This window comes from Sodiomyces alcalophilus (genome assembly GCF_042370955.1).
Source record: "Sodiomyces alcalophilus JCM 7366 unplaced genomic scaffold ACRALscaffold_1, whole genome shotgun sequence".
In the NCBI taxonomy this organism is placed as follows: Eukaryota; Fungi; Ascomycota; class Sordariomycetes; order Glomerellales; family Plectosphaerellaceae; genus Sodiomyces; species Sodiomyces alcalophilus.
In genome coordinates, this window is record NW_027263532.1 from 957,530 (window position 1) to 983,563 (window position 26,034).

A 26,034-nucleotide genomic window follows, 5' to 3' on the forward strand; every position below is an offset into this window, starting at 1 on the left:
GGAATCAGGTTGCTTCTGAGGTCTGAGAGAGATCCGGCTCCTTGCGCGACTCTACCTGGGCTTTATATACCCCCGGCGGCGACATGTCCCAAGATGCCGAAAGCCTGAATGCCAACCATGATTAGTTCTGCAGGCGTCCCACAACTTTCCCACAACTGCAGCGTTGGATGGGAGAGTCGGGGACTCGGGATAAGACTGGTACGGGCACACCTTTTCTGGCATCTCGAAACGACCTCGGGCAGGAAGCTTTAGCCTTACATCAAGAGGAGAATCCAGGGAAATGGTGCACCTACGAGGCGACTAGTGACTAGGCTGCATGCGGAGCAGATGTGGCACAGCACTCTCCAACAGACTCCACAAGTGCTTGGGTAGATAGTCTCAGAAGTGACACCATCTTAGGGGCGAGAGCCCACGGAAAGCGGCTCGATCCGTTGTAAGTCATGCCGATCACAAATGGCTTCCTGTCTCGGACAGACAGAACCTGCATGTCCCACATTGAAATCGCATGCCAGAAGTTTTTGCACATGCGGTGATCCGCTTTTCGTCACGCGAGCTTACTTGGCGTTGGTCACTCTTAATTGGGAGTGACCCAAGTCGGCTTGCGTCTGTTGGAGCAGACACAGTATTATGTATAGACCAGAAGAAAATGTGATGGGGCAGGATGAAGAGATGATTTCCGTTGTTGTTCAACGGTTTTTGTTTTGATCTTTTTCTTTTGTTATTTCTTATCTGCCTATGGCTTTATAACATATAGCGCCTAGGTAGCCGCGCTAGCATAATAAGTTTGATTTTTGTTTCTTTCTTAACTTCCAAAGAAATCAATTCCCCAAGGCCGAGGTTTAGACGAGACATACCCTCGGGTTGTATTGGTAGGCTCGCAAAGACACCATGGCTGTACATTGAAGAGCCTCGTGTAGTTGACTCGTTGAGCTTTACTGAATTGTCTCAGGAGAATGCTGCATGATGGATGGACAGGCGTGTGTCTTGAATTTCATGTGCGTGCTGAGTCCTGACGATGACGCGTGTCCGGCCCACCGGATGGATGCAGCTAGGGTACGAATGGAGAGCAAAAGCCGGGTATCTAGATCCATCCCTAATGGCTCAGTCGTTGATGAACAAGTCAGCATCTCCAACAGTACGAAGTAACTGAACTGTTAGAAGGGCTTTCCTCTACCGCGCCTCAAGGGACGTACGACGGTAAGTACATAATTACAGGATGTACAGGTACTAATGACGATGCGTTTCCATCGTCGTTTGTTAGGTAAATAGCGGTCAAAGTTCGAATCAACGGGTACCTGCACTATCACGAACATACAGTGTACGCTGTACGTTGCGCCTATGTAATTAGTTTCTAGCCCATTATGCAGCGATTCTGACGTGGTAGAAGCCTGTGCGGAACTTAACAAACAATAATCAGGCGATGATGCCGATGTATGATATGACACTTGCAGTAGTTCTACTGAGTGAGGTAGGTACCTATTTGTTTGTTACGACAACGAATATGTACCCACAACCTTGGGAAATGCGAAGCGCTCAGGGCCAGTATTACTGTTGATGGAGTTAGGGCCAGCCTCAGACAGAGCCTTTATTAGCAGGCTCAACTTGAGCCGTACTCCGTACCAAAAACAACTTCCCAACTTGTAAAATATGGCCACGTCAGAAGGAAGGGCTTGTTGTAGCTGGGTACCCAAGGGTCATCAGAACTTGCGCCGCGAACCGCGTGGAGGTCACCAGCCCCATGTACTGTATCTTCATTTTTCCAGTTTTGTCTAGTGCGTATAAAAGGGGGTGTGGATGAATGATTGGGAGAAGCATAGATTCCCCCCTCAGAGCCAACGGATGCAGCAATCCCAGACGCCCTTGGGCCAACTGCATGGTTTCCAAGGAATTGCCCATAGATAGATATGGCGCGTGCGGCCCGGAACGCCAGTTACTGGAGGATCTGTGATTACTTGCGATTCACACGCCTCCTTTAGGCGGAGCATCTCGAGAGGAGGTGGGCCGAGACGAGTACATGCGCGTTGTGCCGCGTGCGTAGGTTACAGGTAGCTATCCACCTAACGTTAAGGTAGGCAAGTAGTGACAAAGAACTTAGAACATCAGGAGTGAACGTTCTGCCAAGGATCTAGAGCTTCCCGGCGCCAAGTTCGGAGTCGAAAATACAACCGCCGGGCATCTTTTCTGTCGTTTCTTCCGAGACTACTTGGTGCGTATGCACTGCACTGCATAGACAATAAAAACAAAACAGTACTTCAGTACTGAGTAGATACGGTAATCTCGGTATTCCTAAGCTTTGACTACCTAGCTGGTTTCTTCCCTTAATACGCACGCCCCCCCTTCCACACTCTTCCCCTCCCCGTTCCTGATGCTTTTGTTACCTTTTTTTTTTTTTTTTTTTTTTTTTATCAACTTCGCTTAGCTTCTTCGCTCTGTCTCTCTCCCCCGACCTCTTATGTTTCGTCCTCTTCATTGGCCATCTTACTGCGGCTCCTGCCCCGTCGACTCACTTAGAATGTTTGCCTAACAAGAAATGCCCGAGGGTCGGTCACATGGCATTAGTGTTTACAAAATAGGAGCCTGACGGGATTTGAAACGAGACATATCCGCCCGCCAGCGTACGAAGAATGTCGTGCCAAGAGATTAGGACAAACACCGAAGCGTGGGGGTGGGATAAGCGGCACGACGAAGTGGCAGAGCCGACATAGGAAGGTTACTTGTTAGGAAGAAGGACGGGGCGCACATGAATGCTGGACCGAACGAAGAGGGAGGATACCCAGAGGGAGTTGAGGAGAATTAAACAACTCGAACGTCATACGTGTATAATATGCCACTTATTTATCGCTATTTCTCGAGTATCTATGTGCTAATTCAAGCCTAAGTTGAACTAGTAGGTTTGCAAATCAGGGGTTCGTAGTAATAACCACCGCCAACTAGCGGTGCTCATTGCTTAGCAATAGGGAACTGCTAAGAAGATTAGCTTTCCAAGGCAGTGGATAAAACGTCTAGACCCGCACTTGAATTTTACAACGCTCTCGAGAATAGGCTGACACATAATTGCGAGTATACTGACTTGGACTAGATGATGAGGTAATGGATAAATGTTACATGCATGTATTTTTAAAGAAACCAACACTTGTAATTCTATGATTATTATAGCTGTCACTCATACTTTTAACTGTATTTTAGCGCGTTATTGATACATCTTTTCTCACCTGTCCTCTTTTATTCTACCTAAAGCGAGAAAGAAGAAGAGGAGGAGGAGGGAGTATAAAAGAGTTATTTTTCTTTTCTTTTTTTTTTTTAAAAAAAAGGAATTGTCTACGTAAATCAATACAATGAAGAAAGGGGTGGGCGAAAAGTACTCCCGAGGCCCATGCCCCTGGCCATATTCGCGGCCGCTGCCGGACCGTTTCCATGTGGCCGGCCCGGTCCTTCCCGTCCCGCCGAGATTCTTAAACATTTTAGAATTCTATGTCCTGGAAACTCCCCGCAGAGCGGATATTACACGCAAAAGTAAGGCCAAAGGGTGCAAGAGACGTTGAATTAAGGAACAAAGACATGAGAAGCAAAGAGGAAATATGGGGTCGAGGCCGGGGTCCTGAGTGACTGCAGTCGACACACCAGGGACCCAGACCGGTGAAAGTGCGGACCAACCGGCTGGCGTTTCGGTGCATCTCGGTGGTGTAACAGCCACGTGGGAGACAGCCCACACCGGTCAAGGACCCTCCCCAGCGAGAATGGACAGCACAAGTACCTCAAAAGGGAAAGGAAAGGAAGCGCAATCTTGAATCTTTAGGACCCTGAATGGAGGATGGGCTGCATGAGCATGAAGAAACCCCGGGAACGGTATCCTCCCGCTCATGACCCAAGCGGCTGGGACGCGGGGCGCGTACAAACGCTTGACAGCCAAGATTGATCTCCCTTAAGTATATATACATGTACATATGTACGTTGTAGGTACGTAGGGATATAATGCCTACCGATCCTTGGCATTGCCTACCGATACGATCCGCGAGAACGATGCGCAGATGACTGTTGAATGAGGTCGGGACTTGTCGTTGCAGCCATTGAGCTAGCCTTTACTAGGTAGGTACAAAAATATATAATAATCTTACAAGAAATAAAGGAAAATATAATAAAATATAATAAAATATAATAAAATATAATAACACCCACAACTCCTATGCACCAGCTGATTGAATGGGAAGATTTTGCCGTTATTTCAGGCGCTGGCTGGTTTTCATTTCATGCAAAAAAAAAAAAAAAAACGTCAATGGGCACTGTATGCTCCATGGCTTATGAAGTGTGCTATTGACATATACGCGGTGAGCACATCGCAGGATATGGCTTTGACTGCAGAGAGGAGGGGCACTCATGTAGGACCTGGATTTGATCTCCTAGAAGAACCAGGCCCGGGGCTTCCTGATCTTATTGAATAGGTAGCTGGCTGGTTCCGCCTAGTCGCCATCCAGGTTGGGCGACAGCCCGTTCATCTAGCTAAGCTTCGTTCTCTCACCGTTGCCGCCGTCTCTCAGGTCTCAGACCCGTCTCTTCTCTATTTTACTACATCGGCCCTGCTGGCCGCTAACTTGCCACGAGAGTTCCGCCTTGTGTCTATAGAAAGTGGCGCCAGAAAAATCTCTCTAAGACTGGAGGGGGAAAAAAAAAGAAAAGGACGATCAACTCCAATGCAGCTTATCGAACCATAACCGACGACGCCCAATCAGGAACCACGACGTACGAAGTCACGCTGTGCTCCCGTCCCATCAATTGTTCTGTCTTCTATTAGTGACCGACGCCTCACCGACCCTTTTTGATTGCCTCCTTCCGCCGTTTCTTCTCAGCAGCACGCATCAAGGCCATCTTCGCCTCTCCTTTTTCAAAGGTGCTGAGGTCGTAGTATATGGGTGCAATGTCCTGGGACGAGCAACAGGTTAATTAAAGCACGGGACTATGCGGGGAAAACTGAGAGACGGGGCGGGCATTCTTACCAAAAGCCACTCGGGCCTGACACCGGTACAGGTGCGGATATACTGCTTCGAGGTGAGGACGAACTCGTTGTAGACAACCCATTCATAGTCGGTCTTGAGAACGGTCGACGGGTGCAGCATGACAGCCTGGTCGTCCTTGATCGTGCGGTAGACCTTGCTGGAGCTCTCACGGAACGCGACCTGCATGAAGAAGCCAGCGAGGAGGGCACGCCGGATGTTGGTATAATAATTCTTGTCCTCGAAGGGCGTGGATACGAGATCCAACCCGTGGGTCTCCATGATACGCTTGAGCTGCGCCCGCACGTTGTCGGCGCTTGAGAGGTGCCGATAGGAGAGGAAATGCTCGTGGCACCAGCGTTTGACATCTTCATTGGCGTTGATTTGGCCCTTGAAAGCGTGATACGCGTTGAGGAGGGTGAGGTGGTCGCCCTCGGGATGTGCGAAGTGCGCCTTCATCTCGTCCGCTCGCCGGCGGTTGTTGGCGGGTCGTACCCATAGCTGCGGCACGGAGAGCAAAGCCGTAATGGACAGAATTTCGTTGGAGCAGTAGAACTCTGGCGAGGAGATGAGCATCACGGCCAGGGCTGGATCGAGCGGGAACTCGGAAGCAAGGCTCCCCAATGTTGTCAGCTCGCCCTCATCGTCCAAGCACGCCAAGTAGTTAAGCTCTTCAAGTGCCCGCATCATGGTCTCAGGCGCCGGCGGATCCATCAGATCGAAATGAACCAAATCCTCGACGCCAAGCTTCTTCAGCTCGAGTACGGTGTTGGCTAGGTTGGAGCGTAGGATTTCGGGGTGGGTTTGCTCAATGAGCTCCTTCTTAAAAGCGCTTTCCGTGTAGAGTCGGAAACACTTGCCCGGCTTGGTTCGACCAGCACGACCGGCACGTTGCTGCGCCGAAGCCTTGGAGATTGGCGACACCAGAAGTGACTCGACACGAACCCGAGGGTTATAAATCTTTTGTTTGCTGAAGCCTGGGTCGACCACGTAGACGATACCGTCGATAGTGAGAGACGTCTCGGCAATGTTGGTCGCGATGATACACTTGCGCCCAGGGGCCCCTCCCTTCTTGAAGGGTGCAGGTGGCTTATCGAAGATTTTCTGTTGTTGGTGGGGAGGTAGCGTGCCGTAGAGCGGGTAGACGGCGAGAGGCCCTGCGTCAATTTCGCGAACCATCTCGTCGACCTCGAGACTGATCTTGCGACACGCATCCTCAATTTCTTCTTCGCCCGTCAAGAATACGAGAATATCGCCCTCCGGCTCTGACGCGTGGATCTGTAGGACAGTCCGGATGGCCGCCTCGACGTAATCCTTCTCCGGCTCGGGGGTATAAAAGATCTCGACCGGGTAAGTTCGGCCGGGAACAGCGAGGAGGGGCGCATCATTGAAATAGCGCTGGAACTTCTGGGCGTCGAGGGTAGCAGACATGACGATGATCTTCAGGTCCGGGCGGCGGGCTGCAATGGTCTTCAGAAGGGCCATCAGGATATCGGTCGCGAGGGTTCTCTCGTGGGCTTCGTCGAGAATAATACAGCTGTAGCGAGACATATCGTGGTCGTGCATGGCCTCACGCAAAAGCATACCGTCGGTCATATATTTGAGGAGGGTCTTGGGGCTCGTCCTGTCCTCGAAACGGATGCTGTAACCGACCTCCTCGCCCAAGGTCACATCCAGTTCGTCGGCAACACGCTGGGCGACGGACATGGCGGCGACTCGACGAGGCTGCGTACACGCGATCATCTTTCGGGAACGCTGAGGTAGCTCGTCAAACAGGACATATTGCGGAATCTGGGTGGTCTTGCCAGAACCCGTCTCTCCGACGAAGACGAGAATCTGGGTAGAGTGGTACTTTTCGAGAAACTCTTGCCTCTGCTTGTGGACAGGAAGATCCCTCCTCACGCGGAGAATGTCGAAGTATCGCGATGAATGGGGCTTCCCGGTGAACGCATTGACTTCGAGGTCCTCCACGATCTCGGCCTGCTTGGCCGTGGTGTTTCTCGACTGAAAGTTTGCGAAAGGGTCGCCATGTCCGTTGGTGTCATTGTCTGTATGCATGTGGGCGAGGTAGGGATTGGTATTGATCTTGGCGTTTTCGTCATCGGCCTCGCCGTCCATTTTTGTCTTCTTTCTTCGCGAGTAAGGTTCGCCGTCTTCGGAACTTTGGCGCTTGACCGATCGATCGCTGTAGTCGGTCATGGTGTGTCTGAACGAGAATCGGAGCGAAATTACGGCGACACAGAGTGACGGTCTTATATCCACCAGGGGACGATAAACCTGACAGAGGTTTCAGGGTCCGAGCGGTAGAATGGAACACGCAGCGACGACGAGACTCAGAGGCAAGCTGGAAGGCTGGTGCAACGCGAACCACCAAGACAGAAAAACATAAAAAAAAAAAACTGGATTGGAAGGATAACTGGCCAATCAGGGTGAAGGGAAGAACGATAAGATAGCTTCGGTATCGATAAGATATGGGTGAATACAGTATGGTGTTTTGATATCACACGGTCTCATCATGTCTCTTCATGCTTGATATTCTTTGAACAACCAAGTGCAGATGTCTATTGATCTCTGATATTGTTCTGTAGGCATTAATACGATAAAAACTTTTCCGAGAATCCACTGTCTATCTTCAAACTGGACAAGATGTGAAGACGTACGTGTCAAAGCTGTTTTGTCGCTTCCCTTTTCGCATGAGTACCACTTTGGTACTTCCAGTTCCAGCCGGCACTGTCCCAAGATGAACATTCAGGGTCCTGGAGGGGAATTTTCCCCCACCAACAGGTAGTGAATATTATCTTGTCGAATGCCAGGCCGACTCTCGTTTGATTTCCCTCGACAGAAAAAAATAATAAGCACGGGTTTGTCCTCAGCTTTTGTCGGGTATAATCGTCCGCTGAGATTTGGCACCAAACGAGTCAAAAACTGCCCAGGATGCTCCACTGAGCAGCTTCTACATTCACTCCCACAGTCGATCATTTCGACTTCTTCGGTGCTGGACAAGCAAATTCCCTTACCCTTTTATTGTCACTGTCCTTCTAGGAGAGCTAGAACATATTAGGGTTACTGATCAACCAATACACATCCCGGACATCAACGGGCATTATCTTCAATACCGCAACCTAGAAATCTTACTCACCACCGCCGGCAATGATGAGCGACGGCTTTTCCGAGGATGGCGGCGAGAACAACTCCCTGCGTCCTATATTCCATATTGGGCAGCATGACTCTTCTCGTCAAGAGCCCCTTACTGACATGCAGTATGGTCAGATTTTGAACGCAGGTGTAAGATGCTAAGGATCTCACCGCATGTTTCCATCTCATGAACTCACACTTCTATGTCCAGGCCACCTTTGTCACCACTCCCGTGACCAACAACCAGTTCCGTTCCCGTATCTTCGACTTGGTCACTAGTCACTTGGCACAAATCACTAAGCAACGTGATTCCCAGAATGGTGGCCATGCTGAATTGCCAGTCGATCCTATCATCCCGCCACTCACCCCGAAAGACACTGCGCTCTTTCCTAGCCTTGTCGTGAACACGTACATCGCATACATCAGTCCCTGGATTGATCTCTGTTCCTCCAATCCGACGGTCGCCAACATCTCTCGCCAGGTCCTGAATCTCGAGGTGGCCTATGCCAATTTCTGCGGCGTCAGGAGCATCGTAGTCCCCGGTCCTAGGCGAGACGGCTCTAGAAACGGCGGTAACCAGGGAATCTCTCAGTATGGGCGGGCCCTGCAGGAAGCTATGGCCATCGGAAGCCGTCTGAGCTTCCTAGTCCATGTCCCCATGTACAGGGAACCCGGACTGGAGGAGAAGTCAACCGAAATTTTGTCCCACTCGGCGGGAACGTCAGATGTCTCTGCCGAGAAGACCGGTGATCACATCGATGTATACAGCACATGGGACTCCTGGCACGCCATCCGTACCATATGCCAGTATGATCCACGACTCTTTGTCGGTGAGTAGATTACCCATATGCAGCACTCTGAAAACCCCAGACAGTTGTGCTGACCGAAATCCCTTCAAGCCTTGCGTATCCCCCGAGTCCTCCCGGAGCGTGAGGTCCAGGAGAAGTGGTTCGCCGAACCACTCCACTACCTGACCCTGGGGCCCGAGACCTTCCAGAAGAACAAGGCTGGCCATCCGGCTCTGCCTCGATCCCATCAGGAGCTCTTCTTCTCGTACATGCGACTGAAGAACGCCCCCTGGCTGCTTCTCTGTGATGTCGGTCCTGACCCAGCCACATTGGCTGCAGGCACCCAGTTGCGAGTCACCCAAAGTACCGACTTCCCCAGTCTGCAGGACGCTGCCACTCAGGCGGCCAAGACTCCCTCGAGCTCTTTCCGAAGCTACGTCGCTTACCTCAAGTGGCTTGAGGCCCAGCAAACGCCGCTGTCTCACATTGAGAGGACGACTCTCTCTAGCTTTCAAGACTGGCTGCAGTCCCCTCTGCAGCCCCTCTCGGACAACTTGGAGTCGGCTACGTACGAAGTCTTTGAGGGAGACCCTGTCAAGTACGACCAATATGAGAATGCCATCGTCGAGGCTCTCTCCGAATGGAAGGGGCTCGGCCGGCCATACTCCTCCAACAACGATTCTGTCGTCATTGCCGTTGCCGGCTCTGGTCGTGGGCCCCTGGTGACGCGGGCGCTGAAGGCGAGTGAAAAGACGGGGGTGGCGGTGCAGGTTTGGGCGGTTGAGAAGAACCCAAACGCCTATGTGTTCCTCCTACACCAGAAAGAAATGATTTGGGGGGACAAAGTCACGGTCGTCAAAACAGACATGCGTTCATGGAAGGGCCCGCTGGTCTCGGGGACGCCCGAGGATAACCCTGTCTACGGCAAGGTAGATATCCTGGTGTCTGAGCTCCTAGGCTCATTTGGAGACAACGAGCTGTCTCCCGAATGTCTCGACGGCGTTCAGCACGTCCTGGCGCCTCACGGCATCTCGATCCCCGAGTCTTACACGGCCCACATGACCCCCATCGCCACGCCGCGAATTCATGCTGATCTTCTGGGTCGGGCGCCGACGGACCCGAACGCTTTCGAGACGCCTTGGGTCGTCCACCTGTTCGCGACCGATTTTGCGGCCGCCAAGGGGGTTCCGGGACACCCCCGGTTCCAGCAGGCTTGGGAGTTCCAGCACCCGATCCCCGAAGCTACGCTGAAGGCCATGGAGGCAAGACGGTCGGGAGGCGTCATGGGCGGCGGAGGAGGCAGCATGGCCGGTGCGGCTGGTGCCAATGACCACAACTCACGCTTCTGCCACCTGACATTTGTGTGCCGGACGCGTGGTGTGATCCATGGTTTGGCGGGCTATTTTGAATCAGTGTTGTATGCACCTCGTCTGGACAACGGCAGGGAGAAGGTCGAGATCAGCACGCATCCTGATTTCATCGATAAGAAGAGCAAGGATATGGTATCTTGGTTCCCCATCTTCTTCCCCATCAAGGTACGCCACCCCAACGGTCCTTCGTCCGCACAAGTCGTGGGAGGTTGAGAACTAACTAAATTCTGTACAGCAACCACTCTATTATCCTGCGGACACGGAACTCGAGGTCACCATGTGGCGGCAGACGGACGACACAAAAGTGTGGTACGAATGGCTTGTTGAGGCATATACGTGGGTCAGCGAGACGGAGAGGATCAAGGTGGGAGCGTCGGAGCTGTGCAGCAGTCGAAAGATTGGCTGTCTGATGTAGTTACGGACATGCGGTGCAATGAGGTCACGAGCCCGGGGGGTGTAACGCACAGAGCGCACACAGCATGAGAGAGCGAGCGATACAGCATGGTCGTGCCTTTGGAGAATCCGGGCAATGTGGAGTCTAACAATTCTCTTCTCGCTGAACAGACAAAAAAGGGGAAGCAAAGGGGTATGTCCCCGCGACAGCAGCTAAGGGAGTAAGAAGACGGGAGCACTTTTCGTCCATGGCCGACCTAGAATCCATCAATGACCACCCCCGCCCAAAACGCCGTTCGTCCCGCAGGATGACAGCCGCCGCTCCATTGCCTTGCCCGCTGTTAGTCGCGAATGGCCCAGGCCAATCCATTCCTGGCTCGACCGAGCCCGGATTTCTCTAGAGGGAGATCCTCTGTTTCGACTGAGTTTGCCCCTTTTGCAATGTTCTCTGTTCAGTGTCTGCCATGTTGTTGACCACCCCAAGATTTCTGTCCTTCGGATCGAATTTCATGTTATCGCACAAAACCTCCATTGCGTTCGCATCAACCGTCCATCTTCACGTCCTCATTGCTGCCTTGGTTTGCGCCTCTTATGTAGAGAACATTGTTACACCTAAGAGACGAATCAATCAGCCGTCAGTCCCTGGCGACGTTGCGGGTAGTGGTGCCAGGCAAGATAGCCCAGCGCACGTGATGGGTTCGAGGCGCCTTGTAGAGAGAGGAGACATGTGGTCGAGGGAGACCATACCGAATCAGAACCTGACCGAGTGAGCCGGTCAACTTTTGGTCGATGTATTCCTCGGCGCCGCTGAGTTGGATGTTCATGTACGAGTCGACGCTGACGAGTCTGCCTTTGTATTCGGTCTCGCCCCACTTGAGCCGTACAAGCACGTCCTTGTTGACTCTGTGCGCGCGCTCGCCTATGCATTAGCAAGCTGTATCCATAGCTTTTGCAAGGGGTCTTTCCGGGAAAAGGGTTGGAGGTCGTGGTGTTTTGTCTCCTGTTGTTCGGGGTTGTGTCGAACGGGTTCGGGGTGGACAGGGATGACGTACAGATCTTGGATCATCGGGCGGGGGTTTACCGGAACGAACTGCGAGGGACATTAGAATCTTCAAGACTCCAGAACTGCAGGTGGGAGGGCAAGAGGAAATCATACACTCATGTTGGGCAAATTGCGTGGGCGCGGTCGGTCGGGGTTGGATCCTGAGACTCTAAAGATCGCCAGACAGATGCTGAGCTTTGGGGAAGTTTGCGGTGGAACTTCCTGCCAAGACTTACGTGTTGCGGGAAATCTTCGGGGAGTCAGCGTGTTATCTTATCATGTTACTTGGCCGATAAGATAAGACCTGAAGCTCCTCCACGTCCCTCTCTTCTTCACCACTCACTGTCATGACCTGGCCCAGTATTACGCATAATACCTATCACCTCTTGGAGCCGTTTGTGTACCAGGCGGTTGCACTGAAAATCTTCTGGGTGTGAATGATAAGTATGTTTACCACTGCTTGATACTCGGGAGTGACCTCGTATCGATATCAGGCCATTGCTTATGCCAGACCTAGTGGCCTTGATGCCTCAGGTGCCTCGTTCCTCGAACAACGCAGACACAGGTTTCACAGGCGACAACACAACAGCCTTGGGTCTACATTAAAGTTTTGAACATTGTCAGACTCATTTTCCCATTTCAATCGTTTATAATATTGCCCCTTCCCGTCTTGTCGTCCGGCGGCCTTGCAAGTGACAACATAGTCCGAACGCGTCCACTTGGCTTTGCAACGCTTTGCAGCTGCAATAACGGGCCATCTCCTTTCCAATCCAATGATCAGTTTCTACCTCAACTACCGATGGCTTTTCTGGCGTCGACCGTGCGGCGAGATTGCTCCCGCTGCGCCTGGCCCGGGACTCCGGAGACACTGGGTCGAAACGCCGTCTGGCAACCTTGAGGTCCTCTACAACCAGCCTACCGGCGCCTCGTCCGAACTCCGTACGCCCATCGTTTTCCTCCATGGAGGCATGGGCGGCGCATGGGTCTGGGCCGAGTACATGCAGTTCTTCGCAGGGCAGGGTATACCTTGCTATGCGGTGTCGCTACGAGGTCACGGCAACAGCTGGTACCCATCTTACCTCAGGATGGTTTACTTCACGACAAGGCGGGCCCTGGAAGAAGACGCCTTGGCCGCGATCAGGTGGGTTCAGGAGCGGGAGGGAGATGACGTGCTGCTTGTCGGACACTCTAGTGGAGGGGGGATCAGCCAAAGTATCCTGTCCAAGAAACGACTTCGCGTCAAAGGTCTGGCTCTTTTGGGCGCCATTCCTAATTTTGGATCGTAAGTAGCCCAGTCGTCTCATCTGGTGCCTCTCTTCGATGATGGAAATCTTTTGGAGACAGTGGAGCGACACTTGAACTGCTTACACGGATGCACCCACCAGGCTCGATGTATATAGGAGCTGGGCGGCGCTTGACCCGTGGTTCACGATCCGCATGATCCTCCAGGGCGGCCATCCCAACTCGCCCCTCTCGCACCCGGTATTGACCAAGCAGGCTTTCTTCAGCGGGGGCGCGTCCGACGCAAAAGTGTTGGACTTCCAGTCGCGTATGAGCCGGTACGAAAGCTTTCTGTGGCCGATCAGTATGATGATGCGATTTGCCGACGCCGAGAAAGTGGTGGGATCCATTCGCGGCTGGGGTGGTGACGCCGGCAGCGACGGGACGGCCAGGATAATGGTGATGACGGGTACGGACGATAAGTTGACGACACCGCATATCATGGAACAACTGGCGACCGAATACCGCACTGTGATTGCCCGCCTTACTGGCACGAAGAAGGTCGATATCGAGGAAGACCATAAGACCGTCGAAGCAACGGATGAGGGTGGGAGTGACGGTGAGAAGAGGGGTCATGATGAGCGTGATGAAAGACATGGAGTCTGGCTCACATTTGTTCCCGGGGCAGGGCACCATTTCCAGAACGATGTGCCATGGGAAGTTGGAGCAAATAAGCTGTTGGAGTTCTATGAGCGACTATGAGATGTGTGAGATTGTACGGAGGTTTGTTAGCAATGAGGATGAGGGTTGGGTTGGTGTACGGTCAAGTTGGTAGCCAAGGTGGTGGTTGCTGTGTCCTCAAGTCGAGCCAACTGCCAAGTGGCCGTGATGGGAGCTTGGCTTGAGATTGAAGGATGCGATCTAAATGATCCAAGGACAAGAACCCGACCAGTTTCGTGGATTGGGTGGTTATGTAAATCAGATGGTTCTGGCCCGAAATAAGTTTCTCAATAATAATACATCTCATCTCACCGTGATGTCTCAGCATTCGCAGTCACCATCAGTTCAGGTTCAGTGGGGACTAGGGAAGGTATAGGTACATCAACTGCTGAAAAACCAACTGCTCTTACCACCTACTGCCACCACCACCACCACTAAAACCACCATCACAAACACCCAGTCGCCTACAATGTCCTCAAAGGCATTTGAGACGCAAGGTGTCCGCATTGCCGTTGAAGGATGTGTATGAATTGACCTCCCTACCTCACTCGTTCATCTCTCCACAAACCCATCTAACGAGATTCTCATCATATAGGGTCACGGTACGCTGAATGCCATTTACGCGGCCGTTGATCAGTCGTGCAAGACTCGCGGTTGGGATGGCGTCGACGCCGTCATCATCGGCGGTGATTTCCAGGTAGGTCATCACTCCCTCGATCTTCCCTTTATCTTCGTCCTGATCTTCTCACACTTATGGCACCACTCCCCCTTGCGTTGAAGGCCGTTCGGAACGCCGCCGACCTCAATGTCATGTCCGTCCCGGCAAAATACCGCGAAATGGGAGATTTCTGGGAATATTACGCCGGGCACCGCACCGCACCCTACTTGACCATCTTTATCGCCGGAAACCATGAGGCGGCCTCGCATCTATGGGAGCTCTACTACGGCGGCTGGGTCGCCCCCAATATCTACTATATGGGCGCCGCCAACGTCCTGCGCCTGGGTCCCCTGCGCATTGCCGGCCTCAGTGGCATCTGGAAAGGTTTCGACTACCGCAAGACGCATCACGAGCGTCTCCCCTTTGGTCCGGATGATGTCAGAAGCTTCTACCACGTCCGGGAGTTCGACGTCCGTAAGCTGCTTCTGCTGCGCTCCCAGGTCGACGTTGGTCTCAGCCATGACTGGCCCCGGGCCATTGAGAAGTGGGGTGACACGAAATCACTCTGGCGCATGAAGCCAGACTTTGAGAGGGAGTCCAACGACGGCACTCTCGGCAACGTCGCGGCCGAATACCTCATGGACCGCCTTCGCCCTCCGTACTGGTTCTCGGCTCACCTTCATTGCAAGTACGCCGCGCTCAAAACATACGACGATGATGGTGATGGGCCCCAGGGGCCCCAGGCGTCTGAGGTGGACTCTGTGCCGAAGAATGACGAAACATCAAGCATGCCACCAGCGGCTTCCGTTGACGCTGCCAATCCTGACGAGATTGATCTGGAGGAAGATACTATGGACATCGATACCCCAACGCCTGCTGCCCCTGGCCCCTCCGATTCAGAGGCGAAACCCGGCGACATCCTACCAGAAACCGAGCAGAATACCGACAATACGGACGGCGCCGAAGGTACCAAGGATAGCGTCCCCGAGGAGTTGCGGGCTCAACTTCCCGCGTCTTTCGCAAGGCCAGCGTCAAACCCCAAAACAACATCGGGCCACAAGACAACCCCAGGCCAGCCCGTCCCGCCTGGTATCACCAACAAACAAGTACGCTTTCTAGCCCTTGACAAATGTCTTCCCAGACGTCATTTCCTCCAATTACTCGAAATCCATCCTTACCAAACACCTTTATTACCTTCCTCATCTTCCGCCGGCCCTGTCCCGGAATCCCCAACCGACGCCACAACCGGAAAAGACGCAGAGCAACGACAACAGCCACAGCATCCAGGCCGATACCCGCTACAATATGACCCTGAATGGCTCGCCATCACCCGCGTCTTCCACCCGTACCTCAAGATCGGCGACCGGACGGCCCAGCCGCCCCAGGACCTGGGCGAAGAAACCTATGCCCCGTTCCTCGACACCGAGCGTGCCTGGGTAGAGGAACACGTCGTCTCTCCAGACCGCCTGGACGTACCGGCCAACTTCACAGTCACCGCGCCCCCTCACGACGGCGGCCAGGACTGGAGGAACGTGCCAGACCAGCCCTTTGAATACACGAACCCCCAAACCGCTGCGTTCTGCGAGCTCCTGGGATTGGAGAACATCTGGGATGCTTCTGAGGAGGAGAGGATGGCTCGGAAAGCCTCGGGGCCACCAATGAGCTCGAGATCCCACGGTGGATATAACCGCGGGGGACATGGAGGGCGAGGTGGTAGAGGGTTCGGTGGGAGGGGAGGGAGAGGCGGGAGAGGCGGCAGAGGAGGAAGAGGCAGAGGTCGTGGCAGGTTTCACTGACGCTGGACTCACATACAGCACCGGGAGAATGGCTCGAGGTCATGCATGCTCTGCCTTGACGAAATTTGTAGTAGCTTCTAGATATACCCTCAAAATGAACTGCCAGTAAATGTTCCTGGACATGTGCTATATTCCAATCGAATGTACATAGATGTACTCCAAGTCCACAAAATGCCTTATCTCAATGGAAAGCTTGAGCCGAGCAAAGTGAGCGGACCTGGAGGTTACTCTTCCATCCATAATTTGACGTTGAACCCACGGAAATAGGATAAACGCAATATGCTAAGATGGGTAGATCGTGCTGGCCACAAGGCCGGAACCACCGGCTCCATAGGGAAGGAACCAGGGTGCGGCTGGCATATCGAGCAGGCGTTGAATGTTTGGATATCATCGGATGCTCATCATTGTGCATGCAGGGCACAATCCGCGTCAGATCATGATCGTGTTATCATCCCAAATGTAAACCAATCTCGCGAGTGCCTGCCGGTTCGCTACTCTTCCTAGATGCCAGTTGTGTACCCATGCCAAGGGATTGTGAGCCAAACGCCGCCAACCAGCCCTGAACGCCTGAGACGAGATAATCTAAACAAAAAGAGTCAAGCGGATTCATCACTGTCATAACGAGTTGCTGCATTTTGTCCTGTGTCGTTGTCAGCCATGACCACTGTGGGGGAAGTGCCGTGGAATGGCGACGTACTATCCAGACCGAGATAGTCGGCGGCTACGAGAAGTTCTAGGCAAAGCTCGACGGGAATATCCATGTCCGGGACGTCGTCGCGGTCACGGTAGCGGTACCAGTACTGAAAATATTCACAGACCTTCTCGAGGATGATACCACTGGAGTCGAAGTGTCAGCCACGGAGAGTCGAGGTTCAGAACTGCCAGCAAGAAGCGCGGCTCTGAAAAGGGAGGAAAAGACAAGGCTCAGATCAAGTGTAGTGGACATTCATGTAAACCAATCCTTCGCAAGAGGGACGGTTATATCAGAAAGAACACAGCGAAATAATGAATATCATCAAAGCCAGACACGATGGGGCGGAAGGGATAGAGAAAAGATGGTACTCACGTTATACCAGAGAATTCGCATCGTCCTGTGATGGCTTCCTTGAAGCGACTCCTGGGATCCAACATGCTTTTGATGGCCGGGCTAACCATGACAGCTTCCCGAAGGACCACAAACTCGAAACCATCGCACGACACAAGGGTCACGTATTTGCTCTCCCCATCGCCGTTGTTGACGACCGAGTCGTTGCCTTGGGCTTTTGAGGACATGATAACTGTCTCTCCGACGGCGTAGCACAACGCGACAGAAGAATAGCAGCAGGCAATCTAGGTTAGGCCCCTTCCCCGCTTCCGTACAAGGAAGCAGTGGCAGAGGAGAGCAAGTTGGCTGGCTGATGTTGTCTCGAGAAAAGACAAAACAGGCGTCTATCGAGAGAAGGAAGTTCTTTTCTTTTTCTTTTATTATTTTTTCGAACGTCGTCCAGTAGAACGTTATCAACGTTTATCCGAATCCGAAGATCCACTTGATCATTTTAACAGCCCCGTGTGGTGTCTTCCAGGTACATGGTCCGTGCATTCCTTTCACGTCACTAAAGCTTCTAGTGGCCCGTTGCCCTGCCGACATGTTTACTTGGCCCCGTGCAGATCACACCTCCTGGTTTTGCTCAGCCTAGAGTGACACCTTGCTGACTTTCCCCTTCCGATTCCCGCAACCCACGCCGCCTGATCCAGATCAAAAACTTGTCGTCCATTCCATCCCGCAATACTTTGCATTCTTCGCAATCACTTAAGGGTCCTTGAACGCGGGTTAATTCTCCTATCGCGTTTTTGCCCATCGACATCTTCAAGTCCTGGCGCAATCCCACTTTGAGCCCCTGCTCTCGAGCATTCCATTCGATATCGGCATCTTCCATTTTCCCCATCAAGCGCAGACACCTTGGCCAGAGAAACAACGTTCTCTCTGAGTGCTTGCCTGTACCGAGCCGATAAGGGTGCAGACGGAAGTGCTTTGCTCCCCGAAATAGCAAGCGGACAATCTCAATAAACCGGTTGCGACACCTCTCGAGGAGCAAGAGCAGTTGGCGAAGCACTTGACGTGCAATGACGTCCTCGTATCAGTATCGCAACTCCTACTACCACAGCAACCCGAGCGAAAGGCACGACGACACAAACCAGCACACGGCGACGGGTGGAGGGCGTCGTAACCAGCGCATTAGGAGCAGCGAAGGTACCGTCAGCACCACCATGAGTTCCTCGACTGGCCGTGAATCTGCCGCCACCTACATGACCGAAGGCCCCGCCTACTCCAAGAAGATCGTCGTCGTTGGCGACGGTGGCTGCGGCAAGACATGTCTCCTCATCAGCTATAGCCAGGGCTATTTTCCAGAAGTACGTTGAAATGCCTTTCCATGCACGGGCCTGTTCCCAGGCATTGCTGGCTGTAACGCACAACATGTGCCATCGATTGCTGATATCCTATCCTGCAACAGAAATATGTACCAACAGTGTTCGAAAACTACATCACCTATCCTATCCACCAGCCGTCTGGCAAGGTCGTTGAGCTCGCTTTATGGGATACTGCTGGCCAAGAAGAATATGACCGGCTAAGGCCACTGTCATATCCTGAAACGGATCTTATTTTTGTCTGCTTTGCCATTGACTGCCCCAACTCACTAGAGAATGTCATGGACAAGGTACGCCCGCCCACGCGAATACACCCAGCTACTGTTTCGCCTGGGAATGCCATTTGCATCCCGACTAACATCTCTCTTCCAGTGGTATCCTGAAGTTCTTCATTTCTGTCCTTACACCCCTCTCTTCCTCGTCGCTCTCAAGTCCGACCTCCGCTTCAAAAAGACTTGCATCGACATGCTCAAGACGCAGGGCCTCACCCCCGTTACAACCGAGCAAGGCATGGCGGTGGCCAAGAAGATGAACGCCCAATACATGGAGTGCAGCAGCAAAGAAATGTCAGGCGTTGACGAGGTCTTTGAGCGAGCCATACTCACCGTCGTGGCTAACGACCGCAAAAACATCGAGGCTCACATGGCTGCCGCGGGCTCGTCCAACGGCGGTGGCCGGTCCAGCGGCGGGGCTAACATTCCAGTCGTCGGTCGTCTTAAGAAGAAGAGGAACTGCAAGCTCCTATAAAGCTGCTCGACAACGGTGCATGGCGCAGTATGTTTGGCCCTCGATCGAAGAGGGGGTGGGTTAAAAGGCGTTGAAGACAATTCTGGAGTCTACGAAAGCGCAACGGCTTGGGTCCTTGGTGACGGAAGAGCGAGGCCGTGTAATGAACGACACTTTATTCTCTTGCACGATCTCATCTAGTTGTTATGACTTACTTTGTCTTATGATGTCGAGGTTGCGGGGGGATCACATGGAACGTATGAAAGCATTTTGCTCTTTTCTCTCCCGGTTGGTTTCCTTTTTTTCTTGGACTGGGCTCGACTCGGAGCCATTGAGAGAGGAGTAGATTTAGGGCGAGAGGGTGGACTGTCATGGGAGCTTGGAGTCGGCATCGGCATTTGTATCGATAAGATGCGGCCCGTCTCATTGTGGTGGGACAGATACATTCAGTCTTTCACGGATTTTCCGCTGGCCCGGATCACTGCACTTTTATTACGTTTGTACTCAAAATAAAATACAAAAACCATCAACCCCTTAATTTCTCCATTCGCATGTGTCTAGATGTGTTGGTACCAACGGGGTTAATGGACAGGTCGACCGGGTGGCCCGGGGGATAACAAACACCTGTAGCCTCCTTTAGCAAAGTCCTCAAACATCAAACTAAAATGCTTCTCAGGTCATGATACCCCTGAGTAATTGAATTCAATATGAATCTTCGTCTAAACGGCTCGCCAGGTATTCGTACAGTACCAGGACGACTTGGGCCACACATCTCTATCTGCCGGCTCAAGTCGCACGGTAACCTGGAAGCATGGAGCCTAGTCGGCTGCACAGTACGCCCGCCTTTCACTACGCAATGCGAACGAAGACGAATTGTGTATGACGCGATGCCAAGAGAGACAAGAGAGACCTGTGGAGAGAAGAACTTTGACTAGTACATGTCTCAGTTTGCCGAGAGGCGGGAATGGTCCCTCTGGATCGCCCGGGGAAACCTGGACGCCGAAGGAGAGGAAAGAAATCGAGAGAGAAAGGTAAGACAGAGACAGAAAATAAGTGACAGAAGATGACAGAGAAATCAGGGTATCGTCAACAGTGAATCCGGGAACTTTGCGTCGTCCAATCGCTCCATTATGCTCTCCCCCCAAGATATCACGAACGTGCTTCATGTTCCGCGTTATCCTTGTGCTCGGTCTGGTCGCCTGCTCCGCGGCTGCCGTCGCCCTCGTTGGTCTGGTCTTCCTCAGGTTCCTTCGCCATGACGTTCTCGAACTGCGACCATAGCGCTTCGACGGATGAAAACTCGTTACCGACCTAGGGGAGACACGCACCAGCGCAAAAAGGGCCATCTGATTAGCATGGACTGTCTACCCACGAGTACGAAAATGCGGAGATATGCGGGGAGAAAAGGCTAACTTACAGCGGTCACGGCTTCGAGAGAGCGGTTAAGCTTGTTAATGTTGGCGAGCACCTGCTCGAAGCTCTGCCGAACCGTTAGTCCCAAGTGCGTGTGGATGAACCGACGAGAAAGGGGATCGAGCCGGCTGGCTGGTAGCGTACCATGGCAATCTCTCCAATAAGAGCCTCGCGCTGTTGCTCAAAGTACGACTTCTCTGGTGGGGCCGTCTGGGATAAGGATCGCTGATGAGACGACATTTTGGCAGATGTCGAGATGAGGATGCAGTTTGTCGCGTGTTTGACGCGTTCATGGAGGGGTCAAAGGAGGGGCCCGCCCTAGCGGTTGGTTGGTGAGGGGTAAGATGATGCACGGACCAGCAGGGAAGGTGTCATTCGTGATCTGGACGCGGACGACTGCGGGGAAGTCACTTCCCCTGTCCCCCGTGACAGCACTCAATCGGCGCTGTCCATCGACTTTTAGCTACCTACCTATAGGGTGGTTATTTCTTCCCGAGTGGTCCCCTGCTCCGAATCAATTGGAGAAGGTGGCCAACTTTGGAAGTGGAGGAAATTTATTAGAAAGAATGGTCTCCATCCGCGGGCCGACAGGACATATCCAGCGATTCTCAGGATCAGCAGAAGCAAAAGGATAGCGAACAGACCTTGGAGTAACTCACTCCGATCCAAGTACCAACCAAGGACATCACAACTTTGTTGCTTACAACGACCAACAATCACAAGATTCATTCTCATGTCGTAACCGCACAGTACCTTGACTTGCGATTACACTCAAAGCATTTTAGCTACAGCGCTTATATGTAGGTACAAATTCCTCCCAGCAATAACTCATAATAACCTATGGACAGGCATTTTCAGTATCTCTTATATCCTTCCGTCACCTACCTAGAACAGAGCACCTCCCAGCCTGACTGCTACAGTCTTGTTCTCGGTGTAGTTTGCCAGCGCCATCTCTCCCAGTTCACGTCCAATGCCGCTCTGCTTATAGCCACCGAATTCAGCTTGGTGGTGAATCAGATTGTAGCCTGGTCCCGAGTTAGCGTCAGGTACTGCATCATTTTGGTCAAAGCAGCGAGGTGAGTGGGGAGAAAAGGGGGTTTAATGAAATCAAGGGAGAATCCCAGCAGGTTGGTGAGAGGAGTATGGGATGATATAGTTTCCTCGGGTGTATAACACTCACAGTTAACCCAGACCGTGCCGGCCTTGAGGGCTTTGCTAACACGAAGGGCCGTGTTCAAATCTGTGGTGTGAACAGCAGCGGCAAGGCCGTAGGAAGAGTCGTTGCTAAGCTGAATGGCCTCCTCTTCTGTGGAGAACTTGGCAATGGCGCAGACGGGACCGAAAATCTCCTCCTTCATGATTTTCATCTCGGGTTTGACGTTGGTGAAGATGGTGGGCTGGATGAAATAACCCTTGTCGCCGTGACGCTCACCGCCAATCTCGACAGTCGCGCCCTCTTTCTTGCCCGACTCGATGTACCCCATGATGCGGTCGAACTGAGTCTGGCTGACCTGCGGACCCTGGAAGGTCTCCTCATGAAACGGGTCTCCAACCTTGTTCTCCTGGGCCCGCTTCTTGAACGCCTCGAGAAATTTGTCATAGATGCCTTCTTGCACATAAATTCGGGTACCCGCGCAGCACACCTGGCCGTGGTTGTAGTAGATGCCGAAGTTCACCCATGAGATGGCCTGCTCGATATCGGCATCGTTGAACACGATGTTGGGCGACTTGCCACCAAGCTCCAGGGTCACCTTCTTGAGGTTGGAAGAGGCCGCGGCCTTCATGATCTGTCGACCAACGACGGTCGAGCCGGTAAAAGCCACCTTGTCGATGTCCATGTGGGCCGAGATGGCCGCGCCAACGACCCTTCCAACGCCGTTAATGATATTAAGGACGCCGGGGGGGAAGCCGGCCTCCTTGACGAGGTTGGCGAAGACGAGAGCCGACAAGGGTGTCTGCTCGGCGGGCTTGATGACGATAGTGTTGCCGGTGGCCAACGCGGGGCTAATCTTCCACGCTAGCATGAGGAGGGGGAAGTTCCATGGGATGATCTGGCCGACAACGCCAATCTACTCGGTGTGTGACACCCTTCATGTCAGTATGGCCTATGAGGAGAGCCCGAGCAGAGGAGACACATGTCATTGGACAGATCAGGGGAGGGTGGTGAAAACGTACGGCCTCGCGACGGGTGAAGTGGAACATGTCCGGGGCGACGTCAATGGTCTTGCCCACGATCTTGTCCGCCCAACCTCCATAGTAACGAAGACAGCCGGCAACAGCGCCTATATCGCCCTTTGCCAGGTTAATAGACTTTCCATTGTCGAGGGACTCAACAGCTGCAAGCAGGTCGAGGTTCTCATCAACGAGGTCGGCGAGCTTTGTCAGGTACTGGCCCCGCTGGGCCGGGGTGGTTTCATGCCAGACACCCTCAAACGCCTTGCGGGCGGCGGCGACGGCAATGTCGACATCCTTCTCGGTAGCCTCGGAAACGGAGCAGATCACTTCCTCTGTGGAAGGATTAACGACCTCGAAGGTCTTCTTCTCCACGCCCTCGACCCATTCGTTGTTAATGAACCTGTTCCGGGCCCAAGTTAGCTGGTACGGCGAAGCAATGGCGCGCAGTGTCGGGGGAGGCGTCGGGAGAGTTAGGTTCAACAAGGTGGTTCGTACAGGCCAGTAGGCTGCTGGTAGGCGCCAGCGGATGGCGTCTTGATCTCGGTTACCAGACCCATAGTGACGGCTTATGCTATGCAGAAGAGAAATGAGATGCCGAGCTAAGTCCGATACAAGAACGAGTCGACGACGGAGGGTAGATGGTGCCGTGAGGAGTGTGAAGCGAAGAAGAGGCGAACGGATGACAAGGAAGATAAAACAGAGAAGTAGAAAAAAAAGACCAGCTTTCGCTCCGAGAAGGGGCGGCAAGGTGGTTCTTCTTATGGTCTCTCCTCGCTGCAGCTATGTGTAAGAGTGGGGGAGGGGTGGAGGAGGGCGCGGAATGTCATACCGATAGACGTGGAGATGCCACTAGGTACGGCCTAGGGGCACAGTGGGAGCATCGGTTGGAATCACGGCATTGTACTTCGTCCTGCAGTTTGTACGAGAACTCCAATCCTGTCTGCTACGAAGTAACAGACATCTCAAGCAGATGGCTTGAGATGGATCGATCGAAAGGCATCAACCATCCATCCCACCCAACAACAGAACACATACCTACCCCGCCACGCCCAACACACAACCTGCATGGTCATCCTGTATGGTCGCGTTGAAATAGAGGATGGGGTTTATTCATGTGATGTTGGCCGCCCGTGGACTTGGTACATAGCGGCCACTTTCTGATGGGACCATTGGATGGTGTGCTGTGCTATCAGTGGTAAGCGCTCCGTAGTGTGCGCATGCGGTGCACTCCTCTGTACACTAAAGGAACCCAGGCAGCCTCGCTCATCATTCAACCGAAGGCAAATAGCGTTTCGTTAGTGAATGGCGCGAATGAAGGGCATTTTAAATCCGAAGATGTGATTTCTAAGCTTCTGATCAGCGGACCTAAAAATGACTGCCACTAACATCCAAGTCTCTTCCCAGCACTTGCCAGTTGCCTCGTGCCAAGTGAACTCCCTACGGTTCGGCAGTGGACGGAAGTGAAGAGCTTCTTGTTTTTACTGGCGACCCTCAGTTTGTGGCTCTTAAGCTTTTTGACCTCAGTGTCAGGCTTAGGTCAAGAAGAATTGGCAAAACATATCAACACCGACAGGTCAAGATCCCCTCGGACGAATCTCGGCGGGCGTGTTCTGACGCAATCATTGTAAGCTCGATGCGTGGAGACGTACGAAGTACTTAGTAGAGACGAACCTGTGTGGACGGCAAGAAACGGCAAGGGAAGGGTAGGGATAGGAGGAAGATGTCCCCACTAGACGCGGTTTTCACGTCATTATTCGTAGAGAAGACGGGCCAAGGCGGGGTAGGTCTGTCGCTTTAACTCGGTACACGCACAGTGTTATACTCACTGTGTCCCGCATCAGGCAGAATCGTGCGTCGTTGACTACCTATTGGATTGAAAAAAGTGCTTTCCTTCGCATGCCACCGACCTACCTCATGCCAACATGTATGTATTTCCCTACGTACTAACGATTCTCATTAGCCACAACAGTAAGGGAGCGGCGGACGGGAGGGGTAACGCACCAATGACCTGACCCCTGCGCATACAGCGTACCTACTTCGTACTCCGAATGTTTCTTGACCTGGACCTGGATTTTCCGTCGTCATACCTATACTAGGCCTTGCGCTTCTCTTGGGGCGTGAAGGAGATGCAGGAACAAGTTCATCCTTCGCCCTCGTCCGCTGTGGTCGCCCTGCTACACAGAGTACAGGTTTTGATGGCATCCTAACTCAACAACCCTAACAGTTTGTGACGAAACTCTACAAACCAGCATCATAATACAGGCTGGTGAGCATCTTACGCGATGCCTCAAGGCATGGCTTTTCAGCCATCGCGGCCAGAAAGGGGGACGAGAGCAGGACGAACAGGAGGCCAGTTTGGATCTCTTATCGCTCAATGATTCGGGCGAACATGCCCGTCGCCCGGCCTCTGCCTGAAGCGCTTGGTACAGCCAGAGAATAAGCTGGCTGAACTCCGGAGCAGGACTTCTGCCACTCACTCTCGTGCGCTTGGCATGGAACCCACCACTCGGAAAGAAGGATTCGGTGACTTCGGTCTGGTCCCGGGAAGTCCATGTTTCCGCTTGACCCTGACCCGACTCCAGCCTCGCGTTCCTAGTCTATGTGAGGGTCTTCAAGCCACCCGATGAAGACGAGAAGCATCGCGGATAACTGAAGAACGTACGAAGTACAGCGATATGGAACCACTCTGACGAGCGCAAGTACATCCAATTTAGGTTAAGTGGGGAGTAAACCCATAGCTGGGGTAGTCACCATACCCGTCGTCTGATGTCAGGAGTTGAACGAGAAAACAAAGGATGAACGGACGAATGAACAAGAAAACCACGAAGTACACTTAACGAGGTAAGCTGAATAAGGATAGAGGCTTGGTCTGCCCTCTCCATGTCGATGAATTGCTCCACCGTTGACTTGGATTGTGATGGTGGCAGGTCTGGCATTCTCAATAGTGTAAGTAAAACCAATGTTTCCCAGACTTAACTTCTCACTGTTAGGGGAGACTCATTGGAAACCAGTAGCTGGGTTCAATGGCTTCATTATAACACGGAAGCCAGATAATAATCAACTACACTGGTTTGTCAAACTAAATGCAGTTGCTATTCATGACCGCACATCGTGTACATATTAAGGCCGATACCTGGAAGGGACGATGACTTGCGTTGTCCATTCTGACCGGCGTGGTAGCGTTCTTGCGGAGGTTGGGAAGG

The 26,034-nt window shown here is 52.7% G+C and overlaps 13 protein-coding genes across 13 annotated transcripts; 6 read left to right on the plus strand and 7 right to left on the minus strand.

Moving 5' to 3' along the window:
• Window positions 1-4: 4 nt before the first annotated feature.
• ACRALDRAFT_2014821 (uncharacterized protein) lies at window positions 5-1,755 on the minus strand (the record flags this gene model as incomplete). Its single annotated transcript, XM_071019789.1, has 17 exons — window positions 5-104; window positions 146-233; window positions 290-312; window positions 342-377; window positions 414-481; window positions 525-553; window positions 590-605; window positions 638-706; window positions 808-944; window positions 974-983; window positions 1,015-1,100; window positions 1,135-1,179; window positions 1,223-1,300; window positions 1,378-1,398; window positions 1,446-1,476; window positions 1,515-1,679; window positions 1,705-1,755. The coding sequence occupies 17 exons, from the start codon at window positions 1,753-1,755 to the stop codon at window positions 5-7; spliced, it is 1,053 nt and encodes a 350-aa protein (XP_070878615.1).
• A 39-nt stretch (window positions 1,756-1,794) lies between these two features.
• On the plus strand, window positions 1,795-2,797 carry ACRALDRAFT_206300 (uncharacterized protein; the record flags this gene model as incomplete). Its single annotated transcript, XM_071022011.1, has 8 exons — window positions 1,795-1,876; window positions 1,931-1,944; window positions 1,977-2,030; window positions 2,096-2,206; window positions 2,231-2,262; window positions 2,420-2,558; window positions 2,598-2,659; window positions 2,695-2,797. The coding sequence occupies 8 exons, from the start codon at window positions 1,795-1,797 to the stop codon at window positions 2,795-2,797; spliced, it is 597 nt and encodes a 198-aa protein (XP_070878616.1).
• Window positions 2,798-4,329: 1,532 nt separating this feature from the next.
• ACRALDRAFT_1039219 (uncharacterized protein) lies at window positions 4,330-7,300 on the minus strand. The gene is made up of 2 exons (XM_071015125.1): window positions 4,992-7,300; window positions 4,330-4,917 (listed from the first exon to the last, which is right to left on the minus strand). The coding sequence occupies exons 1-2, from the start codon at window positions 7,185-7,187 to the stop codon at window positions 4,801-4,803; spliced, it is 2,313 nt and encodes a 770-aa protein (XP_070878617.1). The 5' UTR covers window positions 7,188-7,300; the 3' UTR covers window positions 4,330-4,800.
• Window positions 7,301-8,141: 841 nt separating this feature from the next.
• Window positions 8,142-10,696, plus strand: ACRALDRAFT_2094198 (uncharacterized protein; the record flags this gene model as incomplete). The annotated part of the gene is made up of 4 exons (XM_071022657.1): window positions 8,142-8,273; window positions 8,335-8,953; window positions 9,023-10,446; window positions 10,517-10,696. The coding sequence occupies 4 exons, from the start codon at window positions 8,142-8,144 to the stop codon at window positions 10,694-10,696; spliced, it is 2,355 nt and encodes a 784-aa protein (XP_070878618.1).
• A 520-nt stretch (window positions 10,697-11,216) lies between these two features.
• ACRALDRAFT_2094925 (uncharacterized protein) lies at window positions 11,217-11,770 on the minus strand (the record flags this gene model as incomplete). The annotated part of the gene is made up of 3 exons (XM_071022696.1): window positions 11,217-11,286; window positions 11,422-11,577; window positions 11,727-11,770. Coding segments are annotated over 3 exons (270 nt in total), but the record flags the coding sequence as incomplete, so codon positions are not given.
• A 296-nt stretch (window positions 11,771-12,066) lies between these two features.
• ACRALDRAFT_1074171 (uncharacterized protein) lies at window positions 12,067-13,972 on the plus strand. Its single transcript, XM_071018208.1, has 3 exons — window positions 12,067-12,160; window positions 12,234-12,998; window positions 13,102-13,972. The coding sequence occupies exons 2-3, from the start codon at window positions 12,490-12,492 to the stop codon at window positions 13,697-13,699; spliced, it is 1,107 nt and encodes a 368-aa protein (XP_070878620.1). The 5' UTR covers window positions 12,067-12,160; window positions 12,234-12,489; the 3' UTR covers window positions 13,700-13,972.
• Window positions 13,973-14,102: 130 nt separating this feature from the next.
• Window positions 14,103-16,111, plus strand: ACRALDRAFT_1074170 (uncharacterized protein; the record flags this gene model as incomplete). The annotated part of the gene is made up of 4 exons (XM_071018207.1): window positions 14,103-14,180; window positions 14,253-14,354; window positions 14,438-15,227; window positions 15,282-16,111. Exons 1-4 carry the CDS (start codon window positions 14,127-14,129, stop codon window positions 16,109-16,111), a joined length of 1,776 nt encoding a protein of 591 aa, XP_070878621.1. The 5' UTR covers window positions 14,103-14,126.
• Window positions 16,112-16,707: 596 nt separating this feature from the next.
• On the minus strand, window positions 16,708-17,383 carry ACRALDRAFT_2038439 (uncharacterized protein; the record flags this gene model as incomplete). The annotated part of the gene is made up of 3 exons (XM_071020880.1): window positions 16,708-16,751; window positions 16,809-16,948; window positions 17,178-17,383. 3 exons carry the CDS (start codon window positions 17,381-17,383, stop codon window positions 16,708-16,710), a joined length of 390 nt encoding a protein of 129 aa, XP_070878622.1.
• Window positions 17,384-17,776: 393 nt separating this feature from the next.
• On the plus strand, window positions 17,777-19,793 carry ACRALDRAFT_1047005 (uncharacterized protein). Its single transcript, XM_071015478.1, has 3 exons — window positions 17,777-18,502; window positions 18,604-18,807; window positions 18,890-19,793. The coding sequence occupies exons 1-3, from the start codon at window positions 18,215-18,217 to the stop codon at window positions 19,262-19,264; spliced, it is 867 nt and encodes a 288-aa protein (XP_070878623.1). The 5' UTR covers window positions 17,777-18,214; the 3' UTR covers window positions 19,265-19,793.
• Window positions 19,794-19,931: 138 nt separating this feature from the next.
• Window positions 19,932-20,937, minus strand: ACRALDRAFT_1079342 (uncharacterized protein). The gene is made up of 3 exons (XM_071018894.1): window positions 20,801-20,937; window positions 20,661-20,723; window positions 19,932-20,554 (listed from the first exon to the last, which is right to left on the minus strand). Exon 3 carries the CDS (start codon window positions 20,407-20,409, stop codon window positions 20,062-20,064), a length of 348 nt encoding a protein of 115 aa, XP_070878624.1. The 5' UTR covers window positions 20,410-20,554; window positions 20,661-20,723; window positions 20,801-20,937; the 3' UTR covers window positions 19,932-20,061.
• A 339-nt stretch (window positions 20,938-21,276) lies between these two features.
• ACRALDRAFT_1060371 (uncharacterized protein) lies at window positions 21,277-23,622 on the minus strand. The gene is made up of 4 exons (XM_071016224.1): window positions 23,327-23,622; window positions 22,832-23,231; window positions 21,837-22,725; window positions 21,277-21,681 (listed from the first exon to the last, which is right to left on the minus strand). Exons 1-4 carry the CDS (start codon window positions 23,386-23,388, stop codon window positions 21,542-21,544), a joined length of 1,491 nt encoding a protein of 496 aa, XP_070878625.1. The 5' UTR covers window positions 23,389-23,622; the 3' UTR covers window positions 21,277-21,541.
• A 511-nt stretch (window positions 23,623-24,133) lies between these two features.
• ACRALDRAFT_2014829 (uncharacterized protein) lies at window positions 24,134-24,538 on the plus strand (the record flags this gene model as incomplete). Its single annotated transcript, XM_071019790.1, has 5 exons — window positions 24,134-24,168; window positions 24,225-24,259; window positions 24,298-24,356; window positions 24,405-24,468; window positions 24,519-24,538. The coding sequence occupies 5 exons, from the start codon at window positions 24,134-24,136 to the stop codon at window positions 24,536-24,538; spliced, it is 213 nt and encodes a 70-aa protein (XP_070878626.1).
• A 43-nt stretch (window positions 24,539-24,581) lies between these two features.
• On the minus strand, window positions 24,582-25,973 carry ACRALDRAFT_2045353 (uncharacterized protein; the record flags this gene model as incomplete). Its single annotated transcript, XM_071021509.1, has 11 exons — window positions 25,665-25,973; window positions 25,564-25,594; window positions 25,452-25,517; window positions 25,305-25,423; window positions 25,221-25,276; window positions 25,078-25,192; window positions 24,968-25,002; window positions 24,780-24,897; window positions 24,735-24,742; window positions 24,658-24,696; window positions 24,582-24,629 (listed from the first exon to the last, which is right to left on the minus strand). The coding sequence occupies exons 1-11, from the start codon at window positions 25,765-25,767 to the stop codon at window positions 24,582-24,584; spliced, it is 738 nt and encodes a 245-aa protein (XP_070878627.1). The 5' UTR covers window positions 25,768-25,973.
• Window positions 25,974-26,034: the final 61 nt, after the last annotated feature.

Coding starts and splice junctions, on each gene's coding strand:
- ACRALDRAFT_1039219 (XM_071015125.1), bottom strand. CDS start 7,187: ATGACCGACTACAGCGATCGATCGGTCAAGCGCCAAAGTTCCGAAGAC. Junction 4,918..4,991: donor TCAGGCCCGAGTGGCTTTTG/GTAAGAATGCCC, acceptor TGCTCGTCCCAG/GACATTGCACCCATATACTA.
- ACRALDRAFT_1074171 (XM_071018208.1), top strand. CDS start 12,490: ATGATCAGTTTCTACCTCAACTACCGATGGCTTTTCTGGCGTCGACCG. Junction 12,999..13,101: donor GCCATTCCTAATTTTGGATC/GTAAGTAGCCCA, acceptor TGCACCCACCAG/GCTCGATGTATATAGGAGCT.
- ACRALDRAFT_1047005 (XM_071015478.1), top strand. CDS start 18,215: ATGACGTCCTCGTATCAGTATCGCAACTCCTACTACCACAGCAACCCG. Junction 18,503..18,603: donor GCCAGGGCTATTTTCCAGAA/GTACGTTGAAAT, acceptor ATCCTGCAACAG/AAATATGTACCAACAGTGTT. Junction 18,808..18,889: donor TAGAGAATGTCATGGACAAG/GTACGCCCGCCC, acceptor TCTCTCTTCCAG/TGGTATCCTGAAGTTCTTCA.
- ACRALDRAFT_1079342 (XM_071018894.1), bottom strand. CDS start 20,409: ATGAAGCACGTTCGTGATATCTTGGGGGGAGAGCATAATGGAGCGATT.
- ACRALDRAFT_1060371 (XM_071016224.1), bottom strand. CDS start 23,388: ATGGGTCTGGTAACCGAGATCAAGACGCCATCCGCTGGCGCCTACCAG. Junction 23,232..23,326: donor TACCAGCAGCCTACTGGCCT/GTACGAACCACC, acceptor GGCCCGGAACAG/GTTCATTAACAACGAATGGG. Junction 22,726..22,831: donor ACTTCACCCGTCGCGAGGCC/GTACGTTTTCAC, acceptor CACACCGAGTAG/ATTGGCGTTGTCGGCCAGAT.